Source organism: Vipera berus (genome assembly GCF_964194415.1).
Source record: "Vipera berus genome assembly, chromosome: 1".
In the NCBI taxonomy this organism is placed as follows: Eukaryota; Metazoa; Chordata; class Lepidosauria; order Squamata; family Viperidae; genus Vipera; species Vipera berus.
The window spans coordinates 69,910,285-69,937,535 of NC_138202.1; the positions used below are offsets into that span (position 1 = coordinate 69,910,285).

The following is a 27,251-nucleotide window of genomic DNA, read 5'->3' on the forward strand; positions in this document are numbered from 1 at the left end:
GTTGATTCAGATAAATATATAAGAATTGCAGGGTAAAAAAAAATCCTACTGGAGTACAGGTAGTCCTCGAGTTACAACAGTTTGTTTAGTGACTGTTCCAAGTTACAATGGCACTGAAAAAAAGTGTCTTGTGACCATTTTTCACACTTATGACTGTTGAACATCTCCATGGTCAGGGGTAGGCAACCTTGGCTCTTTTATGACTCATGGACTTCAACTCCAGGAGTCATAAAAGAGCCGAGGTTGCCTACCCCTGTCCATGGTTATGTGATCAAAATTCAGGCGTTTGGCAACTGACTCATATTTATGATGACTGCAGTGTCCCAGGGTCATGTGATCAACGTTTGTGGCTTTCTGACAAGCAAGGTCAATGGGGAACCCAGATTCACTTAACAACTGTGTTACTAACTTACCAACTGCAATGATTCAGTTAACAATTGTGGCCAGAAAGGTCATAAAATGGGACAACTCACTTAACTGTCTCACTTAACAACAGAAATTTTTGACTCAGTTGTGGTCATAAGTTGAGGGCTACCTGTATTAGGGACCCAGTGCTGTTTCTACAGATGCCTTGTTCGCTGCTTTCTTGTTTATCTGACAGTGATCAGGATACATGCTGCATGGAACAGATGTTTTGCTGCAAAGTTTTGTTTCACAAATTATTAAAAGCCTTCCTACCATATTTTTTTCTTTATCACAAAGGAATTCAGAGAAGGGGCTTCTTCCTTTGTCATAATTCTCATGTTCATCATACTACATTGGATTTTGGAAGCTGGAACATTTGGACGTAAACTGTACGGAAGGGTTTTTTAATCCCATAACTTAGTTATATAATTAAGATATGTCTCTTCTTGTTTAGTATCCTAATCTAAATAAATGTATGTAATAGTGAAATGTTGGGGAAAATAGGAACAGCTAAAAGCATTCATTCACTGTTAATGCATCAGAAAGAATAGTGTATCACAGAGGAGAATTACATTAACAAGTAAGTTTAATAGATTCTCATTATTGTTTTGCTTTCAGTAGTGATTAGAGCGTGATTTATACATAACCAAAACGTAAGTCAATATATGGTTTGTCTAATTGGTTCACTTACTTCCAGGGAGTAAGCCATGGTTTATTTTTTGAAAAACCTTAATTTAAAGTTTTGAAGTTGGTTACAAAATCCTAGCTGCTTCAACTATGGCTTACATTTATCTTCAAATTCTGAAACACTACTATAGTATTATTAGAAAATTGTTTTCTAGATATTAACAAAGGCAGAAGAAAACCAAATCAGAAATTGGCCAAATGAGCCATGATAATTTGCTTGCAAACATTTGTTCAAACAGCTAAAACTAACCTTACTTTTGTATTATACATACAGAGTTCATATTTCTGCAGCAGTGGTACAGTAATAATATTTTATCATTAGTTACTGAAGACTATGAAACACATTTTGATTGAAAAAGAAACTCTAGAGAGGGAGGAAGAAGTCCCTAAAGAACTTAGAAAAAAATTAAGAGATTCAAAAGATTTTACTAATCATCAAAATGGGATAGAGATACAGAGGTTAAGATCATACCAGACTATGCAAACATTTCTTTTCTTGGTAGACACAAAATAGGTCAGAAATTGGTTTTATTTGGAAACAAGCACTATCTGTTTTCCAATGTTGCCCCCGCTCATCATAGATACGAAAGCAGCTGTAAGAGGAAAAAAAGGATGAAATAATTCAAAATCTGAAATGTTTATGTTGGTGTTTTTATTTTCAACACATAAGTTTTCTGAATTAACTGAAATGTACAAAAGAACATTACTTTTCCTTCAACAATCAGCCCGTGTTGTTAAAGACAGACAATTTGGTCTAGTGCAGCAGTCCCCAACCTTTCGGCCACCAGGATAAGAGATGTTTTTCCACGGACCGGAGGGGGCGTGGTTTTGGGTGCTGTCTGCGGATGGGGCTTCACTTGTTTGTGCAGTTTCTGGCATACTGTGGACCGGTGCTAGTCCACAGACGGGTTGGGGACCCATAATGGTTAAGGAACCAGGCTAGAAGCCAGGAGACTGTTAAATCTAGTCCTTCCTTAGCCATGAAAGTCAGCTGGGTGACCTTGGGACAAGTTACTCACCTCACAGGGTGGTCATTGGAGTATTTAATATGTTCACTGCCTTGAGTTGTTATAAAAATAACAAAGGCAGGAAATCTGTATTCAGGCTGACAAATTTGTTTATGGGGAGAGAGGCAACTTGTTTTCAAAGCAACAAATCATTTGAATTAGCTAGCTAGTACAGTATGTATGGTATGCCACAGAAGTCAATTTCTATATACTGCATACTTCTAATACACTAATGTGCAAGTAGCAGCCACCAGCCTATTTTGACCGGACTTGAACAAACTAAGGAGCCTTGGATCTGGTTAATAAATAGATGGAAACCTATCTGGCAAGTGTAGGACAATAGGCTAGACTGGATAGTTTAAACAAATCCTATAGGTAGACGGTGAGAAACCAGTTCCATATTGTTACCAAGATAACAGATTTGCTATTATCAGAGCCACACCATTAGCTTGAATTACTAATATACATATAGGGATTCCTCTCCTTTGCAACCTGATTCTTCACTATGGTGAAACAAAAGTTTAAATAAACTTTTTCACCAAAACATAGTGTTGGTACAAGTTTTAAATCTCTGTGTTTTCTTTCATGAGGCTACAAGAGCAATTTTATTTCAAAGGCTAGCCCCAAGCAGATTCCCACTGATCCAGGCTAAAGCAAAGCAGTGGCCATTGTACCAGCTGATTCTGCATTCTCAACTCTTGTGCAATTGTTCCAGCAGGACAATGCAAGCACTCAATTGCTCAGAATTATTTAATAACTTCTAGCCTCTATGTGGATTTTCAATTTTAGTATACAGGCAGTCCTCTATGAACAGTGTGCATTCCAAGGAACGATTTGTATGTCCGAGCATAAAAGGTATACAATTTTTATTTTACCCATTACACAAAGGAAGAACACTGTAAACTAAACCAAGAGGTAAGTGAACAGACAGGACTGAGTAGCATCCAAAAGCTTAGCCCACCCAATGTGTGATGGTGCTGCCAAGCACATGTATGTAGCACGCAGTAAACTAGCCCTTTCCCATCTGCTTTCCAGGACCTTCTGGGTTGGAGTTACAGAAGCTTTGTTCATATGGATGAAAATTTGTAACTTGTATTTTTATAAGTAGATGACCCTTTGTATTCCCTCCCCCCATGCACATTTTTGGTTTTCCTTTTCTTGACATTCCTCAGGTATTACTCAATCCCCTCCTCCCCACTACACTTAGTTCATAGGGCTCTGCCTCTGGAAGAACTACAAATTTGGTAGGTTTTTTTTTTTAATAAAGCTTTTCATTCTTCAATCACCATTCTTTTTTCTTTGGAGATATCTTCCTATATACTTTCTCAGTTTCTTGGCCTCTTTTTCTCTCTCACACTTACAGAGTTCCTCTGGTTCCTTCTCCCCTTTTCGTTCAGCAGCCCCGGAACTTTGGTAACTGCAACAGTTCTCTCAATTCCTTCGGGCCAAATTCAAGATAACTCCTTATCTTTAAAGGCCTCCAGAGCCATGGCCCTTTAATCTCACGACATGAGATAAAACCAGCAGTTGTTGCAATTGACCTGAGGCTCTCAAGTGATGTACAGAGGCCAAGATTTCATCCTCCTTTCTGGATGTCCAAAATAAAATATTTTAGGTGGCCTTTGAATGCAGACTTGATGGAATGTATTGAATCATTACAGGCAATCTTCAACTTAAGACCATAGTTTAGCTCAATGTTTCTGTTGTCAAGTGAAACATTTGTTAAGTGAGTTTTGCCCCATTTTACGACTCTTCTTGCCACAGCTGTTAAGTGAATCACTGAAATTGTTAAGTAGTAACATGGTTGTTAAGTGAATCTGGCTTCCCCATTGACGTGATTCCAGAACGTCATAAATATGAACAAGTTGCCAAGCATCTGAATTTTGATCACATGACCGCAGAGATGCTTCGATGATCATGTGTGAAAAACAGTCATAAGTTAACTTTTTTCAATCCCGTTGTAACTTCAATCACTAAATGAACTGTTGTAAGTCGAGGACTACCTGTATTTTGTCTATTGGCTTCTATTATTTTGTATGTAAATTACCTTGAGTAAGTGAAAAGGGTATCAATATTTTAAAAGTATAATTCTCGCAAAAGAGAAATTCATAAATGGTAAAGGGTGAACTGAAAACCTTTGTCTATTGTCCAACAGAAATCCCTTAGGAAAGGGGGAATTTTCTTTTAACGAAGATGATGATGGAAATTAGTAATGGGTGCCTTAATAGCAATGTAATTTGAATTCTATATTCTTGGAATACAGATCCTTTCTCTCTTCAGAACCAAAGCCAAATGTTTGATATAAGGTCAGCAAATGAAATCCTTTACATTAATGAATTTTTAGTTTGATCCTCTATTCCAATAGCCTCCAAGCTTTTTGGCACCAGGGACTGGTTCTGGGAAGAGAGTTTTCCATGGACTGGAGGAAGTGTGGTTTTGCATGCTCCCTGCATCCCATGGATGGGGCTTCAGTTGTTTGCCCAGCCCGGTTTCTGGCATGTTGTAGACTGGTGCCAGTCCACGGACTGAGGGTTGGGGACTCCTGCTCTATATTCTACCTATAGTTGTAAGAATTAGATTGCTCAGCCTTCCCCAACCTGGTGTCTTGGGACCTTGGATTTCAGCTCCCATTCTCCAACCAGCATAGCAGTTAAAAACACTTTTCATCACAATTTATGCCCAAACAAATGATTGTCGCACAAATTACATATATGGTTTTCCAGTTCACTTATACACAGAGTACTCACATATACAAAAACATAATAACCTCCCTAGAAATTCTGTCATAAAGAATTGGTTATTCATTGCTGGATAGGTTGAATTTGTTGTGAAAAATAAAATTAAGCCAGATAATTACTTCTAAATGCATAGTATAAGAACCATATAACAGTTGTTTCTTTAAACTTTTTTAAATGCTCAAAGATAGTATTGATAATATTTTAGTAGCTATTAATTTTGTAGAATTTAGATTCAGAAGTTTTAACATTTAAATACATTCAGTTTAAATGTAAAGACATTAATTAAGAAGTAAATTTAGCATTCTTTAACTATGAATAGCAATGGCATTCAGATTTGGGTCAATTTTATTGTTTGAACCAGAAATAAACGAGGGGACCTTTCTGTGTCCATATATTTTAATCAAGGATATACAGTCAAAAGACAGAATCAGTCTCTTACCTCCAATGTTTTCTAAGCCTTCCACGATTGTCTCCTTGACCTGTTTTATTTTTAAAAAAATAGCATTAAAGGTTATTTTTTCCCCTTTTGATGCAATCTAGCCTTTTTTTCTTTCATTAAACACAGTTGAAAATTATTAAAACAAAACTTTCGTAATCTCAGTTCTTTAGATAGTTACACCTAAGGTAAAGGTAAAGGTTCCCCCGCACGTGCATGCTAGTCGTTTCCGACTCTAGGGGCCGGTGCTCATCTCCATTTCAAAGCCGAAGAGCCAGCGCTTGTCTGAAGACATCTCCGTGGTCATGTGGCCGGAATGACGAGACGCCAAAGGCGCATGGAACGCTGTTACCTTCCCACCGCAGTGGTCCCCATTTTTTACGTGCTTTCGAACTGCTAGGTTGGCAGAAGCTGGGACGAGTAACAGGTGCTCACTGTTACGCGGCACTCGGGATTCGACCCGCCGAACTGCCGACCTTCTGATCGACAAGCTCAGCGTCCTAACCCACTGAGCCACCGCGTCCCTATAGTTACACCTAATCAGATGATTTCTGAGAAGCTTTTCTAGATAAGGTGAAATGAGTTATTCCTTCATCTTCAGCAACCACAACAAATAAGAAAAGGTCAATGAAAGAAAATGATTGCTTGCAGCCATGAGCAATTTACCTATTGATTTTTATAATACCTTCAATTTTCCTTCTTTGATCCACTGACAAAGCTGCAGAGTACTAGCTGAAAATTTCTCCATGTAGTTCAAAACCAGGAATCTTTCTCTGTGAAGAATGAAATTGACATCTCACAGCAGTCAAATGTCAAACATTAAAAACATCCTGAAATGCCTTTCTGAATCAGTTTTATGTGCAAAGGGGAACTATTACCATTATCATAAAAAACACTTAGGGCAACAATTAAATTTCCAATCTAATTGTAACCATCATTTACAGAAAAATATTTATAGTTGCATACGTAACAATTCAATAGGTTATAGTCCAAAATAAATTGTTTCTTCGGCAGATGAAACAACTTCCAATGTTAAGAATCGTTAAGAGAAACTACAGACATTGGCTTCCAGTTGCCCTCCGGGTGAGATTCAAAGTGTTGGTGATGACCTATAAAGCCCTAAATGGCATAGGCCCGGATTATCTTAGGGAGCACCTGCTGCCAGCATCAACTTCCCATCGTCCTGTGCGCTCCCATAGGGAGGGCCTCCTTAGGGTGCCGCCGGTCAGAGTGCCGGCGGGTGATCCCCAGAGGGAGGGCGTTCTCTGTGGGCACTCCTGCCCTATGGAATGATCTGCCTGTGGAACTCCGGACTGCCCCCGACCTTCGTTCATTTCGCCGGGACCTGAAAACCTGGTTCTTTGATTTATCTGGCCTGGACTGAGGGGTTTTAAGTTTTTAAACTTTGTTTTAATTTGTTGGGCTATTAATTTAATTCATTTTAATTCTATTTTTACTTCAACTTTTATATTGTCTTTTAAATTTTGCCCTGTAAACCGCCCTGAGTCCCTTCGGGAATAGGGCGGTATATAAAACTAATTAAATGAATAAATAAATAAATATATTATATTTTAGTCTATTGGGACACTAGAACCTTTACATCTGTGCCATTCCAAAGTTGACACAACATGAATTTAGTGCCCATCTTTTGCCTACTCCAAAAGACACACCTCGAAACAGAGGATAAGTGACTTTCCGATGCAATAGAATAATTGAATAATCTGTTCTAATCTCACTGGGAACAATGGAGAATTCTAATACAATTCATATAAAAAGCACCAGACTGGGAAAGGGTGGATCAACCTTCTGCTGCATCACTTTAAATTTCTGATCAAATATCTATTAAATGCCTTCATCTTCTCCAGGTACCATTTGAAATGTGCTAATAAAGCACAAAATTATTTCTCATTCTCCAGTCAGTAAATGGTTTGAGAGACTTGAGTGCTACTGGAAACATGTTACATTTCTCCACTGATGAAGTTTTACGTTAGCTGTATATTTGTTACTGTAGTTTCAACTCCAATTTCCCTCAGCATATATGGAAATCGGCCTTCCTGTTTTCTTTTTCTATCAAAGAGCTGTCACTGATAGCCCACTGACAGAATTTTCTGCAAAGCTGCAAGTTCAACTCCAGTAATTTTTTGAGTGACCTTGTTTCGCAGATGGTGCATCAATCTAGAAAGGCAATTTTTAGAACTAAGAAGAAGCATTCACATATTTCAGCAGATTTTATTCAGTGTTTCATTCAGAGAAATAATAAGCCTACGAACAATACCTAGTAATATTCCGTGATTTCCTTATTTCTTCTACCTCTGGAGGTAAAGGAGGTGGGTACTGCATGTCCTTGTTATACTGGGAGATTTGACCACATAAAATAATATGGCTATTTGAATTCATCTGTTGGAAACAAAAAGACCGATAGAGTATTGCAGTTTGTATTTCTTAAGAGTATTTTTTAGAAATATTATGGATGGGAAAGTTACTCCTTCAACTTATAACTAACTGATATGAAATGATTCACAATAATAGGTTTCTTTCATATTTATGATTCTTAAGACTTTATGCACCAAAATCCAGCTGCTCTGCATGTTACAGAAGATTCCAGGACTCAAATATAGAAAACCAAGCTGTGAGATTATATTCTTTTTTTCACTTATTCTTTTAGATATGAATTTAGACTGCATATTTGCCCACTCAGCATATTCATTACTGTGTTTTACAGTTATCTTTTAAAAAATTGTAAGGGTTTACAAGTATGAAAGGTAAAAAAAAAATCTGACCTTCAAAAATGTGACTGACCACTAGATTGCAGCAAATAAACATAAATCTCTTAAGTTTTTGTGCCACCTAGGTATCATCCAAATATATTAGTCCTGTTTATGTATCTCTTAGAAGATGTGTCCTTTAGGTCAGGTATCCCCAATCCCTGGTCTGCAATCCAAACTGGGCCGCAGCCTGGTTGGGAACCGGGCTGCACAAGCGGCAGGCAAGCTTGCAATGCTGCATTTGCGCAAGTGATGCGTGCACACACAAAACCATTCCCCTGCTGTTGCCGCTCCTCCACAGAGCCTGAAAGGCTGGAGACCGTTGCTTTAGGTAGAGAAGAATATGTCTAATTATTTCTTGTTTGCACTAATAACAAAGCCCTTACTGCCCACACTTCATTTTACGTTACACTACATTCTGCAGTTAGGAACTAGTAGAAAGTATGCTGGAACCACAGCTGCTGTGAGAAAATAGAGAAAAATGCATAGGATAATCAAAAGCCTTGGAGCAAGGAGGCGAAAAAAAGCTATGATGGATGGAGTAACTTAGCCTTCTGCCAATTTTCAGTCAATTTTCAGTATATGTAAGAACCAAAGTCATAGCAAAGCAACTTGACAAGGACATTGCTAAATCTTCCTTAGTGATTTTCTACTCCTCTCTGCAAGTTGGAGCGTAAGAATCCATAGCTAGACTTTCCCAAAAGTGGGGGTAGGCTTTGATTTACACTGGCCTTTTCCCACAGTTCATCTTAACAAGCTGCTACTGGCTAAAGCAGGCACCATGGATCTCCTAGAAGCGCAGTCTGAAAACTGTGCAATAGAATTGCAATAGAACATTAAACAGCAAGGGGCTGACTAAGAGAATCATTAAAAGAACAGTGTGCTTTTATTACATGTACTGAAACAGAGCAGAAGAACATCCCATTTGTCTGGTCTACATTCTGTTGCAGCAACCAGCAATATGTTTCTCTTAATTTTCCTACAGGAAAAATAAGAGTAAAGAAAAAAGAATCAAAATGCTATTCAGTTATTGTATACTATATGGTATAGGCAAAAGGGACAAATGATGACCCTTACCTCATTATGGTATCATACAAATGCCACAAGTTATTCTTGCATTGGATGCCATAATGCAAATGTGTAACTGCAGCATCTATAGTATGTAATGATATAATCAGATGTGTCACTTTTATGTTATCATGGTTTGTTATGGGACTCCAGTGAAACCAAAACTGTATGTGCAACAGCATATTTACTATGATTAACTTAAATACAGTTTACTAAATGAATCCAAGTGTTCTAATATCATTAGACTGGCTTCATACTACTAATTAGTCTGTGAGTAATATGTCATGCAAACATATGGGTCACACTGTCACTTTGGCCAGACTTTTAAGCATACCTCAGCTATCAAAGATGATGTGATAGAGATTGGAGCACTTGTGCAATTTAATTTGGATGAGAATAGAAGTGAATTATAGACAGAAAATCTTTTAAGAAAAAAGCTTTCAGTCACAAAGCTGAACAAAATGCAAACTTACTCCAATCTTCATGAAAAACTTTTTTGCGTTCATTGGCTACATCAGTGGAAATCAGAGCTGGCAAAAATAATAAAGATATGTGGGTAATAAGCATCTTGTGTCCTTCTTGGCTAACAAAACTCCAGAAATGTGAGGGGTGGCGAACCTATGGCACGCATGCCACAGGCGGCACACGGAACCATCCCTGTGGGCATGTGCGCCATCACCCAAGAGGGAGGCGGGGCCATGTCACTGCGTTTTTTTTTTAGTTTTGCCAGCTTTGTTCATTTCTGTCTGTACATTTTCCCCTGCTCTCTGCACCTGTGTTACTATCTTATCATGTAACTACAGTGAACGTCACATGTTCAGACATGTTATGGTTTTACTCTGTTTTGTCCTACTAAGTGTGCATGTCTAGAAAAAGTTTTCTCACTTTTATTTTGTATTCTGCCTGATGAGAGAATGTAGTCAGTTAGATCTTTTGTTTTCTCATTAAAAGTTTTACAGTAGAATATGCCTCGGATTTCTTTCTTTGATGTTCACCATGCATCAAATAAACCACGGTTCGTCACCCTCTGATAGAGGAGTAATAATCCTCCCCTGACATTTGGTAGCAGAGGATGGTTTGTTTTTATTTTCAAGATTTATTGCCCCTGATAAGGATATAGGCAATTAGCTAGTTAGTCCGGCACTGAGGAAGCTGTGATTAATTGCTGCAAATATGCCGAAGAAAAAGAAGAAGAAGGCTCGTTATCAGCCTGCTGCGGAGGAGACAGTTACTTCACCGGGACATCTCCAGAGGCTTCAAAAATCCTTCTGCTATCCAGATTGGCCGTGGGGGAGGGAACGAAATTGCTCTGCAACTGTAGATCTGGGTGGCAGAAGTGGCAGAGAGAAAGAGATTGAGCCAGCAGGGAAGCAAAAGCGTGGAGAAAGGAAAGCATTGCAAAGTAAGCAAACTTACAAAAAGGGGATCTCTCTCTCTCTGTCTCACACATAGTGTACACATACACTTCCCCACCCCCTTTAATATGTCTTCCCCACCTCGTTTAATGTCTTCCCCCACCCCCTTTAATATCATGTCTTCCCCACCCCTTTAATATGTCTTCCTCCACCCCTTGTCCTCCCCCACCCCCTTTAATATCATGTCTTCCTCCACCCCCTTTAATGTCTTCCCCCTCCCCTTAATATCTCTTCTCCCACCCTAATATCATGTCTTCCCCCACCCCCTTTAATGTCTTCGCCCACCCTTTAATATCTCTTCTCCCACCCCATTAATCTCTTTTCCCACCCCCTTTAATATGTCTTCCCCCCACCTTTAATAACATGTCTTCCTCCATCCCCTTTAATGTCTTCTCCCACCCTTTAATATCTTCCCCCACCCTTTAATATCTTTCTCCCACCCACTTTAATGTCTTCCTCCACCCCTTTAATATCTCTTCCCCCACCCCCTTTAATATCTCTTCCCTCACCCCCTTTAATATCATGTCTTCCCCCACCCCCTTTAATATCTCTTCTCCCACCCACTTTAATGTCTTCCTCCACCCCGTCTTCCCCCACCCCCTTTAATATCATGTCTTCCCCACCCTTTAATATCTCTTCTCTCACTCCCTTTAATATCTCTTTAATATCTCTTCCCCCACTCCCTTTAATATCATGTCTTCCCCCACCCCTTTAATATCTCTTCTCCCACCCCCTTTAATGTCTTCCCCCACCCCTCTAATATCTTCTCCCATCCCCTTTAATGTCTTCCCCCACCCCCTTTAATCTCTTCTCCCACCCCCTTTAATATCATGTCTTCCTCCACCCTTTAATATCTCTTCTCCCACCCCATTTAATATCTCTTCTCCCACTCCCTTTAATATCATGTCTTCCCCCACCCTTTAATATCTCTTCTCCTACCCCCTTTAATATCATGTCTTCCCCCACCCCCTCTAATATCTTCTCCCATCCCCTTTAATATGTCTTCCCCCACCCCCTTTAATATCTCTTCTCCCACCCCCTTTAATAGGTCTTTCTCCATCCTGTTTAATATGTCTTCCCTCACCCCCTTTAATATGTCTCCCCCCATCCCCTTTAATATCAGTGAGGTTCCTCCAGTGGACCATGACCCGGTGCTCGTCCTGGTCCCATCCCCCCTCCACCGGAGACCCTCAGATCCGCCCCAGTCCTGACCAGCTCAGAACAAGTGCCCCTGACACAAGTGACGTTGAGCTGGCCACGCCCATGTCAGCCACGCCCACCCAGTGGGCCATGCCCATCCGGCACCCGACGATAAATAAGTGGGGTCTGGGTTGCAGTTTGGGCACTCAGTCTCAAAAAGGTTCGCCACCACTGTGATAGAACAATATAAAAGAAGACACTGCTCCATTTTCAGGAACATATATTCCAACATATATTAGTTTCCATACTACGTTACAGTAGTATGGGAAAGAAATTGTGTTATTTCAAGCTAGCTGCTCATATTTATCTGCCACATTTTAGGTAAACAATTATATTAGAAAGTGTCTTAAGAATCCAAAACCATTTCAGTGTGGCTCAGATGGGTTTAGTGATTAGTTATATCTTGGTGTAGAAAAGTTGGTGATTTGATTATCTGAATGCTGTGCCAATTTAATTTTGTATTCCTTTGATAATGCATCCATAACTTCTCACACACACACCCTGCATTCTGCACCAACACAAGGACTCAGGCGGAGCTCAAAATGGAGAGAGAAGAGGGTTCTGCATGTTTGTGCCCTTTCTCCATTTTCCAGCTATCTGGGCCCTTGCAATATTTGGGGCCTAGATCCTCTGCAGAACTTTACTCACATTAAAGCCAAAACAATGTAGGAAGCAGGAGTGGGACTGCACATAGTATTTTTTTCCTCTCCACCTTGACCCAGCCATGGATCCACACAAATGCCTGAAGGGACTCAAAAAGGAGGCACAGCACACTCACTTGTCTTATTACTGTATCACTGATGTCTCCACCAACATTGTCAAAGTAGATATCCACTCCATCTGGGCAAAGTTTGTGCAGCTGCTGTGCCACATTCTCTTTCTTATAGTTGATTGCAGCAACAAAACCCATTTCAGAGACCAAAACCCTGCATTTTTCATCTGTGCCACAAATACCGACTACTTTAGAACAGCCCTCCAGGAGACCTATCTTTGAAAACAGAAAACCATTACACAAAGTCAGTTTTTTGCAATCACTTGTCTTTCAGCACAAGGATTCCCCCCACCCAAAATTAAATCTATAATTTTCTGTCAGTTACAAAATAATCATTCTATGCATCTTTTCTCACAAGGATCCAGCAGAGAGGGAGAAAACCAAATTGGACAATAATTATGGAATGGGTAAAAGGATCTTTTAACCCATTGTCATTTTTTGTCATAGTCTCAAATGAAAGCAGCAATGCTCACATTTATTAGCAACAGAAAGAAACAGTTGGTGCTAATAGAAGCTCACTTCCTATTCCACATAGCACGTGAGGTGGAAGAAAGACTAAATGGAGGTAGGCAATTTTTTAAATTCTGGGATTAAAGGCAGCACTTTTAAAAAGACTTTTAACTTAAAAAAATAAAATGAAATCTCCTAAGGACCACGGGGTGTGACTAGTGATGTCATGATCTTACAGATGGGGCCTAAATATTTAGACCTTTTTTGTTTTGTTTTGGAGAGTTCTGAAACATGTTTAAGACTTGCACCCATGCCCCCAAGTCTTCTCAAATTGGGAATGTTGGCTTGATTGGAGCTGAGATGATTTCAGGATAAAATGGGCACTTTCACCTCTGCAAAGCTTAGCATACTCTTGTATCTTTGAACTCTGTCTCTGCCCCAAAATACATATACATATACATATACATATACATATACATATGCATATGCATGTATACACACACTGCTCAAAAAAATAAAGGGAACACTTAAACAACACAATGTACTGTATTTAATACTGTAGTAGGATGTCTTATCTTGTGTTCCCTTTTTTTGAGCAATACACACACACACACACACACACACACACACAGATAGATTTTATCATGTATATATGTATTGTATATGTCCCACGAGAAAAATCTATCTATTCCTGAGGTATAGAAAAAAAATATAGTGGCTTCCATATGTCCAAATAATACAAATTAGACTGAGTTTATAGCTTCTTACCTGCCCAGCCAGGGAACCACAAGCACCAGCAGCTCCACTGACAACCAGGGTTTGATTAGAGCCTGGAGATACATGTCCTTTCTCTCTGATTCCCAGCAAAGATGTCAGCCCAGTCAAGCCAGCTGCACCCAAGAAATAGGAAAGGTGTCCATCTACAAGGTGTTGCTCGATCTGAAAAATAAATTGAATCAGATTGAATTAAGCATTATCATTCTAGTCGAGATCCATTCAGATTTTTTGGCTGGATTTTTTTTTTATTATTGAAACGTTTTACAGTACATTTTTAAAATACAAACCCCCTCCCCTCCCCCCAAACCTCCCCACCCCTCCCCTCCCCCCTCCCCGACTTCCCAGAGCTAAATACAGGGTATTAAAATAAAAACAAACAATCTAAAATATGCAAACAACAATAAGATATTAAATTCTATCGCACTTTAACTCTTAATAAAATAACTACAAGCTAGTTATACATCATATAAATCCACTACTTATTCAAATGCTAAGTGAAACTTTTCAGTCCCATATTTATGCTGAATATAATCTATCCATCTCTTCCACTCCACAGTATATCTCTGTTGCGATTGATCTTTCAAATACGCTGAGATCTTTGCCATCTCTGCCAAGTTAGAAACCTTTAGAGTCCATTCTTCTATAGTCGGCAGTTCTTCCTTCTTCCAATATTGTGCTACTAAAAGTCTCGCTGCCGTAATTAAATTCAACATCAATTTAATATCTACAACAGTAGTATCTGTAATAATACCCAATAAAAACAATTGCGGAGAAAACTTTATCCTTTTCTTGAATATCTTTTGCATATTCCACCAAATTTTAATCCAAAAAGCTTTGACCTTTTTACAAGTCCACCATATATGAAAATACGTTGCATCCTCACAACCACACCTCCAACATTTGGGCTGGCAATTCGGATACATACTTGCTAATTTTTTAGGATCTAAATGCCATCTATAAAACATTTTATAAAAATTCTCTCTTAAATTTTGGGCCTGTGTAAATTTCACATTTCTAACCCAGATTTTTTCCCAAGTATCCATTGTTATAACTTCTTGAAAATTCTGGGCCCACTTTATCATACAATCTTTAACAAGTTGCATCTCTGAATCAATTTCTATCAATGGCTGGATTTTTTTTTGAAAAGGTTCAAAGTTGGTAGACATTTTTTTGTCTTTTTTTTTTTAAAAAGTTTTGTGGTCCTATTTGAAGCCAGTTTAGTACAGTGGTTAAGGCATCAGGCTAGACACCGAGAAACACTGAGTTCCAGCCCTGACTTAGCTATGAAGCTGCCTTGGTAGTTGGGCCAGTCACTCTCTCTTAGCTCTATGAAGCAGGCAATGGCTAACCACTTCTGAAAATGTGGAAAGAAAACTGCAGGAATTGTTTAGACAGTTGCCAGGATGCAAAAAGCTGACTCAAAGGCACACACACAGTCAAAAATTATCTGTATAACAGTATAACCTTGTTCCTTTGGTACTCAGCTAACAACCACATTTTTGGTACCACATTGGATACTGTGCCATAAACAACTGTCCCAATGATAAAAATGGTGGGGGTTGTTCTTTAACAGCGATATCCTCAACAAACTGCAGTAACATCATCACATACATATTGTTATTATATACTTGCTCCTGGGGCACTGTCATTACATGTCAACCCCCTCTCCATGGATATCCATAGTCTTTAATCACATATTGCTAGAGGTCAGGGCACACTCATCTATATTGTTTTTCTCCAAAGGAAATGGAATCAAGTGCCACCATGCTACCTTCTTCAGTTGTTCTCCATCTAAAATGGCTTTGGTCTGCCAGGGCCAGATAAAGGAAGTCACAAAGTCTCCTGGAGCAAAACGCACATCTCTGCTTTCTTCCACACAACCAATTCCACCTCCATCAGTAACTTCAGACAATTTCCAAGCCTGAAGGTAGTCAGAGCCAGCATCTTCATTCATACGACACCGCTAAAAAACAATTATTTATAGCAAGAGAATCCTTTAAAGCACAATCCTTTTCTTTTCTCTTTGTCAAGAAACACATAGCTGGCCAAAACATGAAGCTACAAGGATTTTAATGCTAGTCAAAGTAAAAATATGGAAACCGCTAAATAATACAATAAATCCTTTAAAAGCTTAAGAAGGAAGAATAAGGGTCATATTTTTTATTCCTGACAGACTAAGAGATTGGTTGATGCTCCAAAATATCTTTCCCCCCCTTGTTCTGGTTCATATGATACATCTTAGAAAAAAAATCATAATTCAAATTATGCAACACAAATTTCTGATGTAATTCTGTGGAAAATGAATGTAATTAGTGAAGTTATTATACAAAGAACTCTTAAGTTTACTTCACATTAACTAAATTCCAATGCTGATTTTTTAAATTACAATATACAGAATATTTGTACACTTTTTCAGAATGGAATTAATGTATGGTATAAGGTTTAAATATATTCTCTATATCTTCCTATAATTCTTTCTCCCAGTTACATTGGCTTCAACTGTAGAAGCTACAATACTTTCCATATTCATATTGGCAATCTGCATGGAAGGAAGAAACCAAAATCTCAGGTATTTTCCAAATACCTTGCAGTATGTGTGTTATAATTGTGGTCATGGGCATTTATGCAAAACAAAATATTCCCTTCTATTAGACTGGACAGCCATTTGCCTGAGCATGGGGTTGGACTAGATGACCTCCAAGGTCCCTTACAACTTTATTATTATGTTATTATTATTATTATACCCATAAATCACTATTTTATAGGGACGCGGTGGCTCAGTGGGTTAGGACGCTGAGCTTGTCAATCAGAAGGTCGGCAGTTTGGCGGGTCGAATCCCGAGTGCTGCGTAACAGAGTGAGCACCTGTTACTCGTCCCAGCTTCTGCCAACCTAGCAGTTCGAAAGCACGTAAAAATGCAAGCAGAAAAATAGGGACCACTACGGTGGGAAGGTAACAGCATTCCGTGCGCCTTTGGCGTCTATTCATGCCGGCCACATGACCATGGAGACGTCCCTGGACAAGCGCTGGCTCTTCAGCTTTGAAATGGAGATGAGCACCGGCCCCTAGAGTCGGAATCAACTAGCACGCATGTGCGGGGGAACCTTTACCTTTAAATCACTATTTACAGTGACACATGACTGGCAGATCAAATGAAGAATCAACTGGCCAAATATTCTTCAGATATTTTGATATTTTCATTCTACCCACTTACCATGTAAGGATCCACAGACAAATAAAGTGTACGGACTTTAACTTGACCCTCAGCAATTTTGTCTGAGAGGGTGGCTTCTTCCATACGGAAGTTTTCTGCAACCGGCACTCCATTGATGCCTAGAATGAGTCAGACCAAAGGTTTAGCATCTTGGTCTCTCCTTCCTCTTGAGATTATGGGAGTTAAATTAGCATTTCTCAACAATCATACCTGACTTCAGAGGACTCATTCCTTACAAAAGGATGTTTTTCTTCTGTGAAGCTATATACCTTGGGTCAGCTACTATTCTGATATTTACAAATTCTATTTGTATTTCTCCTCCCTAGCTTTGCTTCCTGTTGGCCATGCTGATTTTCAACATGATGTATGTATCTAAATATCCTCATTTCTAGCAAGGTAGTTTGTGATGAACAGCAATTTTAATGTCAAAAGGCTTGAAAAATATGCCACTAGTTTTAGTGCAAGAATGGCCAGCTGCTTTATAAATTTCAAGTGAAATATAAATTAACAAGAGGCAGAAGGAAATGCACAAATACAATAACCTTCAAAGTTAAGAATAGATTATTCACAGTAAATATTGCTTATAGCTACTGTTAGAAATCATGAGTACACAATTTAAAACGTACAAAATTGTTTGCAGCACTTTCCACATTTCACACTTCAATCTTATTTAGGTTATTTGTTTATATATTTTTACTCTTACACAAACTGAAAAATTCTCACCAGCACAACTGCAATTAGAAAATGTCTGCTAAGAATGTCTTGTTGAAGACTTATATAACAAGCTTTGGATCTGCACATCAGAAATTGATCTCTTGAATGCCTTTTCTATTCCCATTTACAATGTTCTACAACAAGTAGAAATATGTTCTCCAACAAGTAGAAACATACCAGGGCGTGAATGCAATACCACTCTTTGAATGTTCATCAGCCCTCCAGCAAAAATCTGGCACAGATGAGAATCAGATTCTCTGTAAAAAAAATGACAATGTTTAATACCACCTAGAGGGCAACTGCCAGTAAGCAGTTTAAAAATCTAACAAATGATTAAACACAAGCATATGGTTTTAGTTTTATGGTAGACCTGTATAACTAAGAGCCTTATGTATTTTCTGGGTATGGCACCAGGCCCCCTCCAAAACTGCTTAACCAATTACCGTATATTCTTAACATACCTGGAAGGGGAAAAAAATAAATTTGGGAAATGGAAACAATAATATCAATTTTAATATAAATAAAATTCAATGTAAATTTTGTAACATATTTAATTTTTTTGTCCTTGCATTCTACTTTGGGGAGTTCCATTTTCAGCAAATGCATTCCCTAGCTTATGAAAAGCTATGTACCTTTGTTTAAGGAAAGAATGAGGTGAAATTATAGGAAATTATATGAGGAGGGCAGATTGATTACCGGTAGTTCTGCACCACCCATCCATAAAAATACAGACAATAAAGCATGGCTTGGAGCATTTGTCAGGAAATAGTGCAGAAGACTGTGTTTCTTCAGTCTTTAGAACGCGCCGCCTCTGTCCTGCCTGCTGGATGTGTACACAGGAGACGGCCAGTGCCGGCTCCTGGGTGAAGTCAGCCTGTGGGGCAAGACAGCCAGCAGGGGCGCCGGATTCCGCTTGCGCATGTGCCCAGGGGGGCAGAGTGGGGCTGCCCCGTGGATCTAAGGCTGAGTGCATTCTGGCTTTGATGGACGCAACCAGGCTATAGATCAGCACCACCTCCTTCCCACCAGCACCTCCAGCCTCAAAGCCACAAGGCTTTCCTTTCATCGGGACAGCCCCCGCCCGCCCACATGGGATAGCAAGACCGGTGGCAACATGGCAGTGCTGGCAATCTCTCCCCCTCCCATCACCCCTTCCTGAACGCAGAGGAAGGAAAGAGATGAGAAGGCGATGGAACGAATGGAGGAAGGAAGGAACAGAGGGAGGAAAGGAGGAATGAAGGGTGGGAGGGAGGGAAAAAAGGGAGGGAGGAATGGAGGGAGGGAGCAATGGAGGGAGGGAGGAACGAAGGGTGGGAGGAAGGAATGGAGGAACGGAGGAAGGAAGGGAGGGTGGGAGGAAGGAACAGAGGAATGGAGGGAGGAAGGGAAAAAGGGAGGAAGGAACAGAGGTAGGAAGGAAGGGTGAGAGAGAGGGAGAGAAAAAGGAGGAACGGAGGAAGGAAGGAAGGGAGGGAGGAATGGAGATAGGGAGGGAGGGAGGGAGGGAGGGAGGGAGAAAAAAAGGGAGGAACAGAGGGAGGAAGGAATGAAGGGTGGGAGGAAGGAATGGAGGGAGGGAGGGAGGAACAGAGGTAGGTAGGAAGGAAGGGTGGGAGAGAGGGAGAGAAAAAAAGGGAGGGAGGAACGGAGGGTGGGAGGAAAGAATGGAGGGAGGAAGGAATGGATGGAGGGAAGGAAAAAAGGGAGGGAGGGAAAGAGGAAAAAAAGGAAGGAAGATAGATAAGATTATAATGAGAGGGAGGAAAGGTCTGAGGGAAGTCCTGCCTTAGCACTTGGCCCCGAGCAGCCCTGCTGCCCTTTCGCCATCCCCTTGTCCCTTCCTCCTGACCTCTCCTGGTGGTCTCCCATCCTATCGCTGAGGATGCTTTGGTTACAAAGCTGGGTTTCCTCGCATGGAGAGGGAGTGGGCTTCCCTGTGACCCACACATTTTGCCCTCCCGCAACACCATGAGCAACTTGGCCAAGAAGAGTGAGCACAGCAGCAGCAGCAGCCTCAAGGAGGAGGAGGTAAGCACAGCTGGGCGCCCCCTTGGGGAAGTGGGGCTAGGATAGGCTGGGCTGCGGGGTCCCTGAACTTGAGGGCGGGGTGCTTGACCTCCGTTGCCCAAGGCTCTGGGCAGCCCGCCCCACCGTCTGGGGGCCCCACACACATGGCCTGAGAGGGACGGTGAGGCTGCTCCAGTGGACCATGTCTCGGCGCTTGCCCCAGTCCCACCCTCTTCCGCCAGAGACCCTTGGATCCGCCCCAGGCCTGCACAGGCACCCTGATGCAAGCAATTTTGAGCTGGCCACGCCCACTCAGTAGGCCACGCCCACCCCAGCCATATCCACCCAGTAGTCCATGCCCATGCTAGCCGCACCCACCCAGTCCCCTGAGGGCAACCACCATGCTGATGCAGCCCTCAATGAAATTGAGTTTGACACCCCTGTTACTGGATCCTGGGAAGGGACAGATCTTATTCAGAAACTTTATGCGTGGTTTGGGCATATAATTCCTATCTGCAATCTTCTGAATTTAGCATTTCAACACACTAGACACATCCCATCTCAAACATTACAAAGTTTCTCTTTAAAAAAAGCGCTATAGATAACTCCCTACACATTCCTACTAACCTTAGTTTTATATAGGTTTTCTCCTTGCTGGGCTGTAAGTTCCTGAAAGATGGATATTTCAAGTAGTCTCCCCAAGACAGTTCTTTGGCTGTTTTCACTTTAAGTCTACCAGTTTCTCTTCTTTTGAGAAATTCAGGATAGGAGAAAACATGGACATTTTTATTATCATTATACAGCAAGTAATTGGGCACATTGTGCAATGTAATTCATACTATATTAAATAGTTATGGTATTTTGGGGTGAGTGGGGAAATGTCATTATCTAGCACACATTAGCACAAAGTAATTTTTTATTTAACTGTATAATCCATTAGCAATCAATATACTGTGAAATATAAAGGAACATAGAACTATTAAGAAGTTTGTGCTCTGAAGCACAAAGTCAAAGGGTTTCTTTACTTATCCCACTTTTTCCTCTGGGCTAAACCCCAGATTTACTCACCCCAGATCTGAGTCTCCAACCACCTATGATTCTGGATCTGAGAAGAAGTCACAAAAGCAAAAAAAGCTCAAAGGGCCTCTGTTTGGCCCAGCCTCCTCTTAAAAGGGAAATGAAAGACTACTCAAAGCCATTTAAAAGGGTAATGGAAAAATAATATTCTAGCTTAGTTTTATAGTTAGTTCATTTAGTGACTGTTCAAAGTTACAACAGCATTGAAAAAAGTGACATAGGCCGTTTTTCACACTTATGACCATTGCAGCATCTCCACAGTAACTTGATCAAAATTCAGATGCTTGGCAGCCAAACTCATATTTATGACGGTTGCAATGTCCCGGGGTCATATTTGCAACTTTCTGACAAAAAAATCAATGGAGAATCCAAATTCACTTAACAACTGTGTTACTAACAACTGCAGTGATTCACTTAACAACTGTGGAAAGAAAGGTTGTAAAATAGGGCAAAATTCACTTAACATCTGTCTCACTTAGCAACAGAAATTTTGGGCTCCATTGAGGTCGTAAGTCAAGGATTACCTGTACACATGTTTATTGGAAAGAAAGGGTCCTGGATATATAAGCCCAGAACTGCAGTCTTCTGCTATAGTTCAGGGTCACTTTTTATTACTGCAGTTTTTTTAAGACGAAATCTTACATATGCAATTAAGCTCCATTAAATTAGATCAGATCTAGATTCCCCTGTTGGCTGGGAAATTTTTGAAGTTGAAAGCCATACATCTTAAAGTTGCCAAGGTTGAAAAAACACTGATTTAGTGGAGTTCAGCACCCAGTAAAATTGGTGCTGCTGGGTGAATAAAAAGAAAGTAGGGGCATATCCAACTATGTGCTTCTTGTTGATTTTTAAGTGTTCTGTAGAGTAAAAAAAGTGTCATGATGGATTATTTTCCACCAAGTTAAATGGCGAATATGGTCAATTTTTTTATTATTCAGACATACCAAGTATATTGTACTGTCGAGAAGAAAAAAAATCCAGTATTACATACATTTTATAGAAATACCATAATTAATAAGCAAACTCAAACATAAAATAAAATAATAATAAAATAAAATGCAACCTTTCAAAATCTGCCATTTGGTGCCACACAGTCAACCTTTTGAAATGAGTCAGTATGCTTATTTGGAAATAGGTATGACTGGATGGAGTCACTGAAGCAGTAGGCGTGAGCTTAAATGGACTCCAGAAGATGGTAGAGGACAGGGAGGCCTGGAGGAACGTTGTCCATAGGGTCACGATGGGTCAGACACGACTTCGCAGCTAACAACAACATGACTATATGTGTTTAAGCCAACTTGCATGTTAATGCTGACCTGAAAGACAGTATATAAATGAAAACTATTCCAAGCAAATATACTACCGGTAGTTCTGAACAAATATTTACCTTCCTCTCTGGTTAACTATTCAGTCAGATTCAGTGTAATCTATAAAGCAGCCAATCATATTTTACTGTGTTGGGCAAACCAAATCTATGCAATTAATTTACAGATGAAGGTTTCACATGAATTCAGGAACAGAAAAAAACAGTTCAGTTAATCACTGTAAGTGGGCTATGTGAACATAGAAATGTAATGGGTAATAGGAATGACTTTGAGAACAAAAGAAGAGCTGCATCGAAGACACTGATTTGATAAAAGAAATTTGAGTCTGAGGAAGAAATGTAATTTGAGAAAGTGTCTCAAACTTGACCCCTTTCTAGTTCTCATAAAAATAAAGGGAGGGGAGAAAACATCTTTAGAATTTAAAGATTCTTTTATTTAACCTTATAATAAAACTGATATCAGCATTCATAACTTTAGTTTTCTAGTCTGGTCTACTGTGAAGGGCTGACAAGCAGCAATATGGCACATTGTAGATAAGAATGCTACTGACTTATTTTTCCCCATATACAGCTAAGTTAAGTCTGACTGTATAGATATAATTTGTGCAGTTTTCTTGTGGTCTCCCATAAAATATTAAGTCCAACTGGTCTTAGCTTACAGGTATTTTAATTTTCATTCCAAATTATCATGTAAGCATGTATTAATTATCATACTCTGGACATATTATGTGAAGACCTAATTCTCTGGAAAATTTCACAGTGCTGGAAAAGAGAACAGGATAACCAACCTCAAGGCAGATTGACTCAATTACATCACTGCTGGAAACCCTGAAGGACCAGGTTGGAGAATGATGTTCCTGGAAAAAAAAATCTATCTACATATTGGGTAAGAATCGACACTGAGTTGATGACACATAGTCAATCAATCAATCAATCAATCAATATTTTCTTTTTTAGATATGAGTAGCTATAATTTCCCCCTATTATAGACATTGTAGGAGAAGAGCTTTGCTAGTCTATTGTGGCCTTAAATCAGAAGGAGTCTGATAATACCATTTCCAACACATTAAGGTATAAACAGTTATGAGCATAGCTTACATTTTTAATACATGTATTGGTTGGAAAGGTGTTACAAACTCATTCAGATTTCTGACCCTTGTAAAAATGGCAACTCCTACAGCCTAGTATTAGGTCCCAGAAACTATTCCTTATTAAACTGTTCTCATTTATTTAGAAACTGGAGACAGGAGACTACAAGCAGAATGAATGATATCACTGTTAATCTGAGACAACCATGACCTAGCAAATGCAGAAGTCTTACAAATCATAGCAACAGTATAGACAGCATAGCAACAACAGCTGCAGCAATGAAAGAAAAAAACCCAGTATGGGTTGTGAGAAGAACAAATGTAAGGAATGAAAAGCCAACAGCTAAAAAGCTCTGCAAGAATCCACGTCACCAACACGACTGATAGTAAGAAACCAAATCTTCTCGTCTGTTCTTATACTTAAATAAATATTATCAACATTTAAGTGTGTATATACGTCTGCTTAGTATCCGTATGGTGTTTTTCTCATGGTCAAGTAGTGATTATTTTCATAAAGTTTTTCATTGTAGATGCTGATGCTATCTTTAAGGAACTAGGATTTTCAGAGTTTGATAAAGCTAGATTATTATTAGCATTTGTTATGCTTTCAAACTTCTAATAAAAACACGTAAATCATTCATTTTCTACCAATGTCTTGCCCACTGAAGCCTACTTGGATATCAGTATGCTTGCAACTTAAGAGCTTGACAGAGCTGCACTTCACATGCTGTTCATGACGGAGGCAAAGAGGCATTAAGTTGGAGATTGGTTGGGACAGCAGGATTCCCATTACAGAAAGCTTACCCAAAAGAAGTATGACTAGGGTCAACATTTTTAAAATGTATGCATGCATTTTAAACCTTGCCTGTCGAAACTGGAATGGAAGTTATCAGAGCTAAATATTAGGTAAAGGTAAAGGTTCCCCTGCACATGCGTGCTAGTCGTTTCCAACTCTAGGGGCCGGTGCTCATCTCCGTTTCAAAGCCGAAGAGCCAGCGCTTGTCCGAGGACGTCTCCGTGGTCATGTGGCCGGCATGACTAGACGCCAAAGGCGCACAGAACGCTGTTACCTTCCCACCATAGTGGTCTAAATATTACTGATCTATTTATCCTGCCAAACACAAAAACAATTTCCAGGAATTTGTATCTTGAAAACATGAAATGTCATAAAAAGCCTAACATCAAACTAACACAAACAGAAGTCCAATAATGAAAAAAATGCATACATAAACACAATAAGTGGTTCTTTAAGGCAATCTGGTGTGGATAGCTTCTAATTCAACTTGGATAGAGTTGCATTGTAGACTCACGAATTCCGCTCAGAGTACATAATTACTGTGCGGAACACATAGGCAATAATTGTACTTGTAGACTCTTGCTATGCAGTTTTGGCCTCAGGCAAGCTAATTTGATATTTCTGATCATTTATCTTCGTTGTCTGACACTAAGACCAAATAATATAGAGTAGTGTTTCTCAACATTGGCAACTTTAAGATGTGTGGACTTCAACTCCCAGGATTCCCAAGCCAATCCACATATCTTAAAATTGTGCCAGGGTTGAGAAATACTGATCTAGTGCCAGATTACCATGTTAGGGGGAAAAAAGTTTTACAATATATTTTTATAAACTTCTGTTCTTCCAAGCTAGTGTGCTATCTGACTATTTCCTACTTTATCTTCCTTTTTATTGACTTTTTCCATATGTAAAAAATACCAGAACAATGCATTTTATCATAGTAAAACCATCTAGTCATTTCTGCAAGCTGCCTTTGCAAAAGAGTATACAATATTCTTATTTTCGATTAGAAAATATATTGCAATGACATCTCTGAGGGCTGGGAAAAAAGTTTTGCTATTGCTATGTAAATGGAACAGCTGTCACCTGTTATATCCACTGAGACTAACCCAGTCCAAAAATGGCACTAAACAGAGACAAAGAAGCCAACTATGCCAATATATAAGCTCTATTGGGAAACAGCTAACAGACACAGCTCAAATACCACATGTTCCAGCATTCTCCTAAATGACAGCACAAAATGACAGCACAACTCAGTTATGTTACCATTGTATCCTAATCCTTTGGGCTCAGTACTATAAGCAATTGCCTTATTCCTGACCCTTCCTATTAATGAGGAGTCATATCCTTCTCTACTATTCACATCCACTACTTTGGAAAGAGAGGTTGGAAAGAGAGGCAGCAGGTAAATAGAGGCCTAAGCAGGGAGGTCTACAAGAAGCATTAACAGCTGGGAGAAGGTTCTAGATCTGCTCAGGTAGGGGAAAACTCAACTATCAAGGTGCTGGAGAATTTGCCCAGGACATACAAGTTAACACAGCTTTGTGTGTCATATTAGCTATGGCAAAGCAATTTTTGGTCTTAATGATTTCATGATCCTAATCCATTGTTGCTAAACAAACCTGTTACATAAATTATGTGGTGTAATGTGTGAACCCATTGTTAATTCTAGAAACAATGTTTTGGTTAAATAAGGGTTTTTCTATGAACACAGCCAGAGAAAGGATAAGGGGTGTTGTATGAACACAACCAGAGAAAGGACATGTCAGGTTATGGATAATCATTCTGGCTCCCTCATTTTGAAACCTGGTGGGAAAGATATGGAAGAGTAGGCAGTATTTCTTAGCTATATTCACACAACATACGAATAACTCATCCAAATGTTCTTGGTTCACACAACAGATATACCATAAATTAACTTTGTATGACTGATCTGCATAGCACATTAGGCTAATATGTGCACTATATCTACAGCCTGTCTCTTTGCCTACAAGAATACAGGATCCTGACAGGAACACACAGCACAAAAACAAATCAAAGCACAGGAAATCTAATGCAGAGAAGTGACATCAGGTGGGGGTCTAATATTAGGCCAAACTTCTCCAACCTGGCACCTTCCAGATGTTGGGTCTAGACCACCCCTAAATTTCTGGCTATGATTATTTCCAACTCTCCTAGAGAGCGTTAGGTTGAGGAAGAACGCATTAGGCAGCATGCAGCAAACGACTCAGCCGGATTTGAATTGCAGAAAGGCAGCAACTTTTTAACATTAATTATCTTGCTCAAAACTGAAAGGAAGGAGGCCAAGTGCCAAGGAACTGGGCTCGTCTGGGAGGCTTGCCAGCGTCAAGTTTTAATAGAACTGGTGCAAAACTGGACTCGTCGCTCAAGACTAAAGTGCGCTTCAAGTATGCTAAACTCAGTTCAAGGAATCCCAAGAGCTGTCAATAGGAAAACGTCCTTCCTTTCCCCGATAATCACCGCCCACCATTTTTAATAAGTCCTGCACCTTCTCACGCGACCGGTCGAGACCGAGGAACCGGGCATCGCGAGGAGGTGGCACCGACTTGCAAAAGGCTAGTTTCGGAATCTACCACTCTAGGAAGTGACGCCTTCCCAGAATCCTACCGCAAGAGGCGAACTTGGCGCTGGCTTGGTTTGGCTGGTTGACGGCGGCGGCGGCGCCTTTGCCTCCCGTCTGGACTGTTGAGGTGAGCTCGTCCTTCCGCGCTGGATTGGGGTTGCGACCGCTCTTCGGTGCCCTGGGCTTCTGCAGCAGGTAGCTTAATCCGGGTTTGGGTTTTGCTCCTTTCTGCCCTTGCTCCCCTCCAAGCCGAGCAAGTTGCAGGAGAAAGTTTACGAGGAGAGAGAGAAGGTTGGCGTGCGTTGACTATGCAAATATAGAACAGGGCAGAGCAGGCGCCGAGTGAGTGACAGCAGAGCGACTCGGAGTTGTTTTGCAAAAGCGAGCGGCCTGGGCAGCCGATTGAACCCTCGGCGTGGGGAGGGGTTTTTTTTTTTTTGCAAAGTTAAGAAAGCCCTTGTCACGAGTTGGCAGTTGTTGTTGTTCTTTTTTTTTTTTTAAACTAACTCAGGTTTTGGGCTGCTCCTCTTTGGAGCTCCCCGAGTGCTGCTTCGCTCTAGAAAAGACGATTTAATTTTGCCTCGGATTCCACGCGCCGCGAACCGAATAAACCAAGGGTCTTCAAACTTGGCCCTTTTATGACTTGTGGACTTCAACTCCCAGAACTCCTCAGCCAGCGTGCCTGGCTGAGGAATTCTGGGATTTGAAGTCCACAAGTCATAAAAGG

General features: G+C 40.1%; 2 protein-coding genes across 9 annotated transcripts in view; one reads left to right on the top strand and one right to left on the bottom strand.

The window, feature by feature from the left end:
• Positions 1-973: 973 nt before the first annotated feature.
• PTGR2 (prostaglandin reductase 2) lies at positions 974-27,179 on the bottom strand. 6 transcript variants are annotated; one of them, XM_081313997.1, is made up of 12 exons: positions 22,845-23,537; positions 21,796-22,048; positions 20,283-20,402; positions 17,826-17,905; positions 16,935-17,053; positions 15,492-15,683; positions 13,712-13,882; positions 12,500-12,709; positions 7,549-7,670; positions 5,959-6,046; positions 5,277-5,316; positions 974-1,685 (listed from the first exon to the last, which is right to left on the bottom strand). In XM_081313997.1, the coding sequence occupies exons 2-12, from the start codon at positions 21,810-21,812 to the stop codon at positions 1,621-1,623; spliced, it is 1,224 nt and encodes a 407-aa protein (XP_081170123.1). In that variant the 5' UTR covers positions 21,813-22,048; positions 22,845-23,537; the 3' UTR covers positions 974-1,620. The 6 variants fall into 6 exon arrangements, with proteins under 6 accessions (XP_081170123.1, XP_081170125.1, XP_081170126.1 ...); XM_081313999.1 differs by adding an exon at positions 20,724-20,760 and having other exon boundaries at positions 21,832-23,537; XM_081314000.1 differs by having other exon boundaries at positions 21,832-23,537.
• MIDEAS (mitotic deacetylase associated SANT domain protein) overlaps positions 26,576-27,251 on the top strand; it is a 93,022-nt gene continuing 92,346 nt past the window's right edge. For 2 of the 3 annotated variants that reach the window (XM_081313993.1, XM_081313996.1), the window contains exon 1: positions 26,576-26,651. The gene's annotated coding sequence lies outside the window, so the exon portion shown is untranslated. Of the gene's footprint in view, positions 26,720-27,251 lie in introns of all 3 variants that reach the window. The other variant, XM_081313995.1, reaches the window with a different exon arrangement.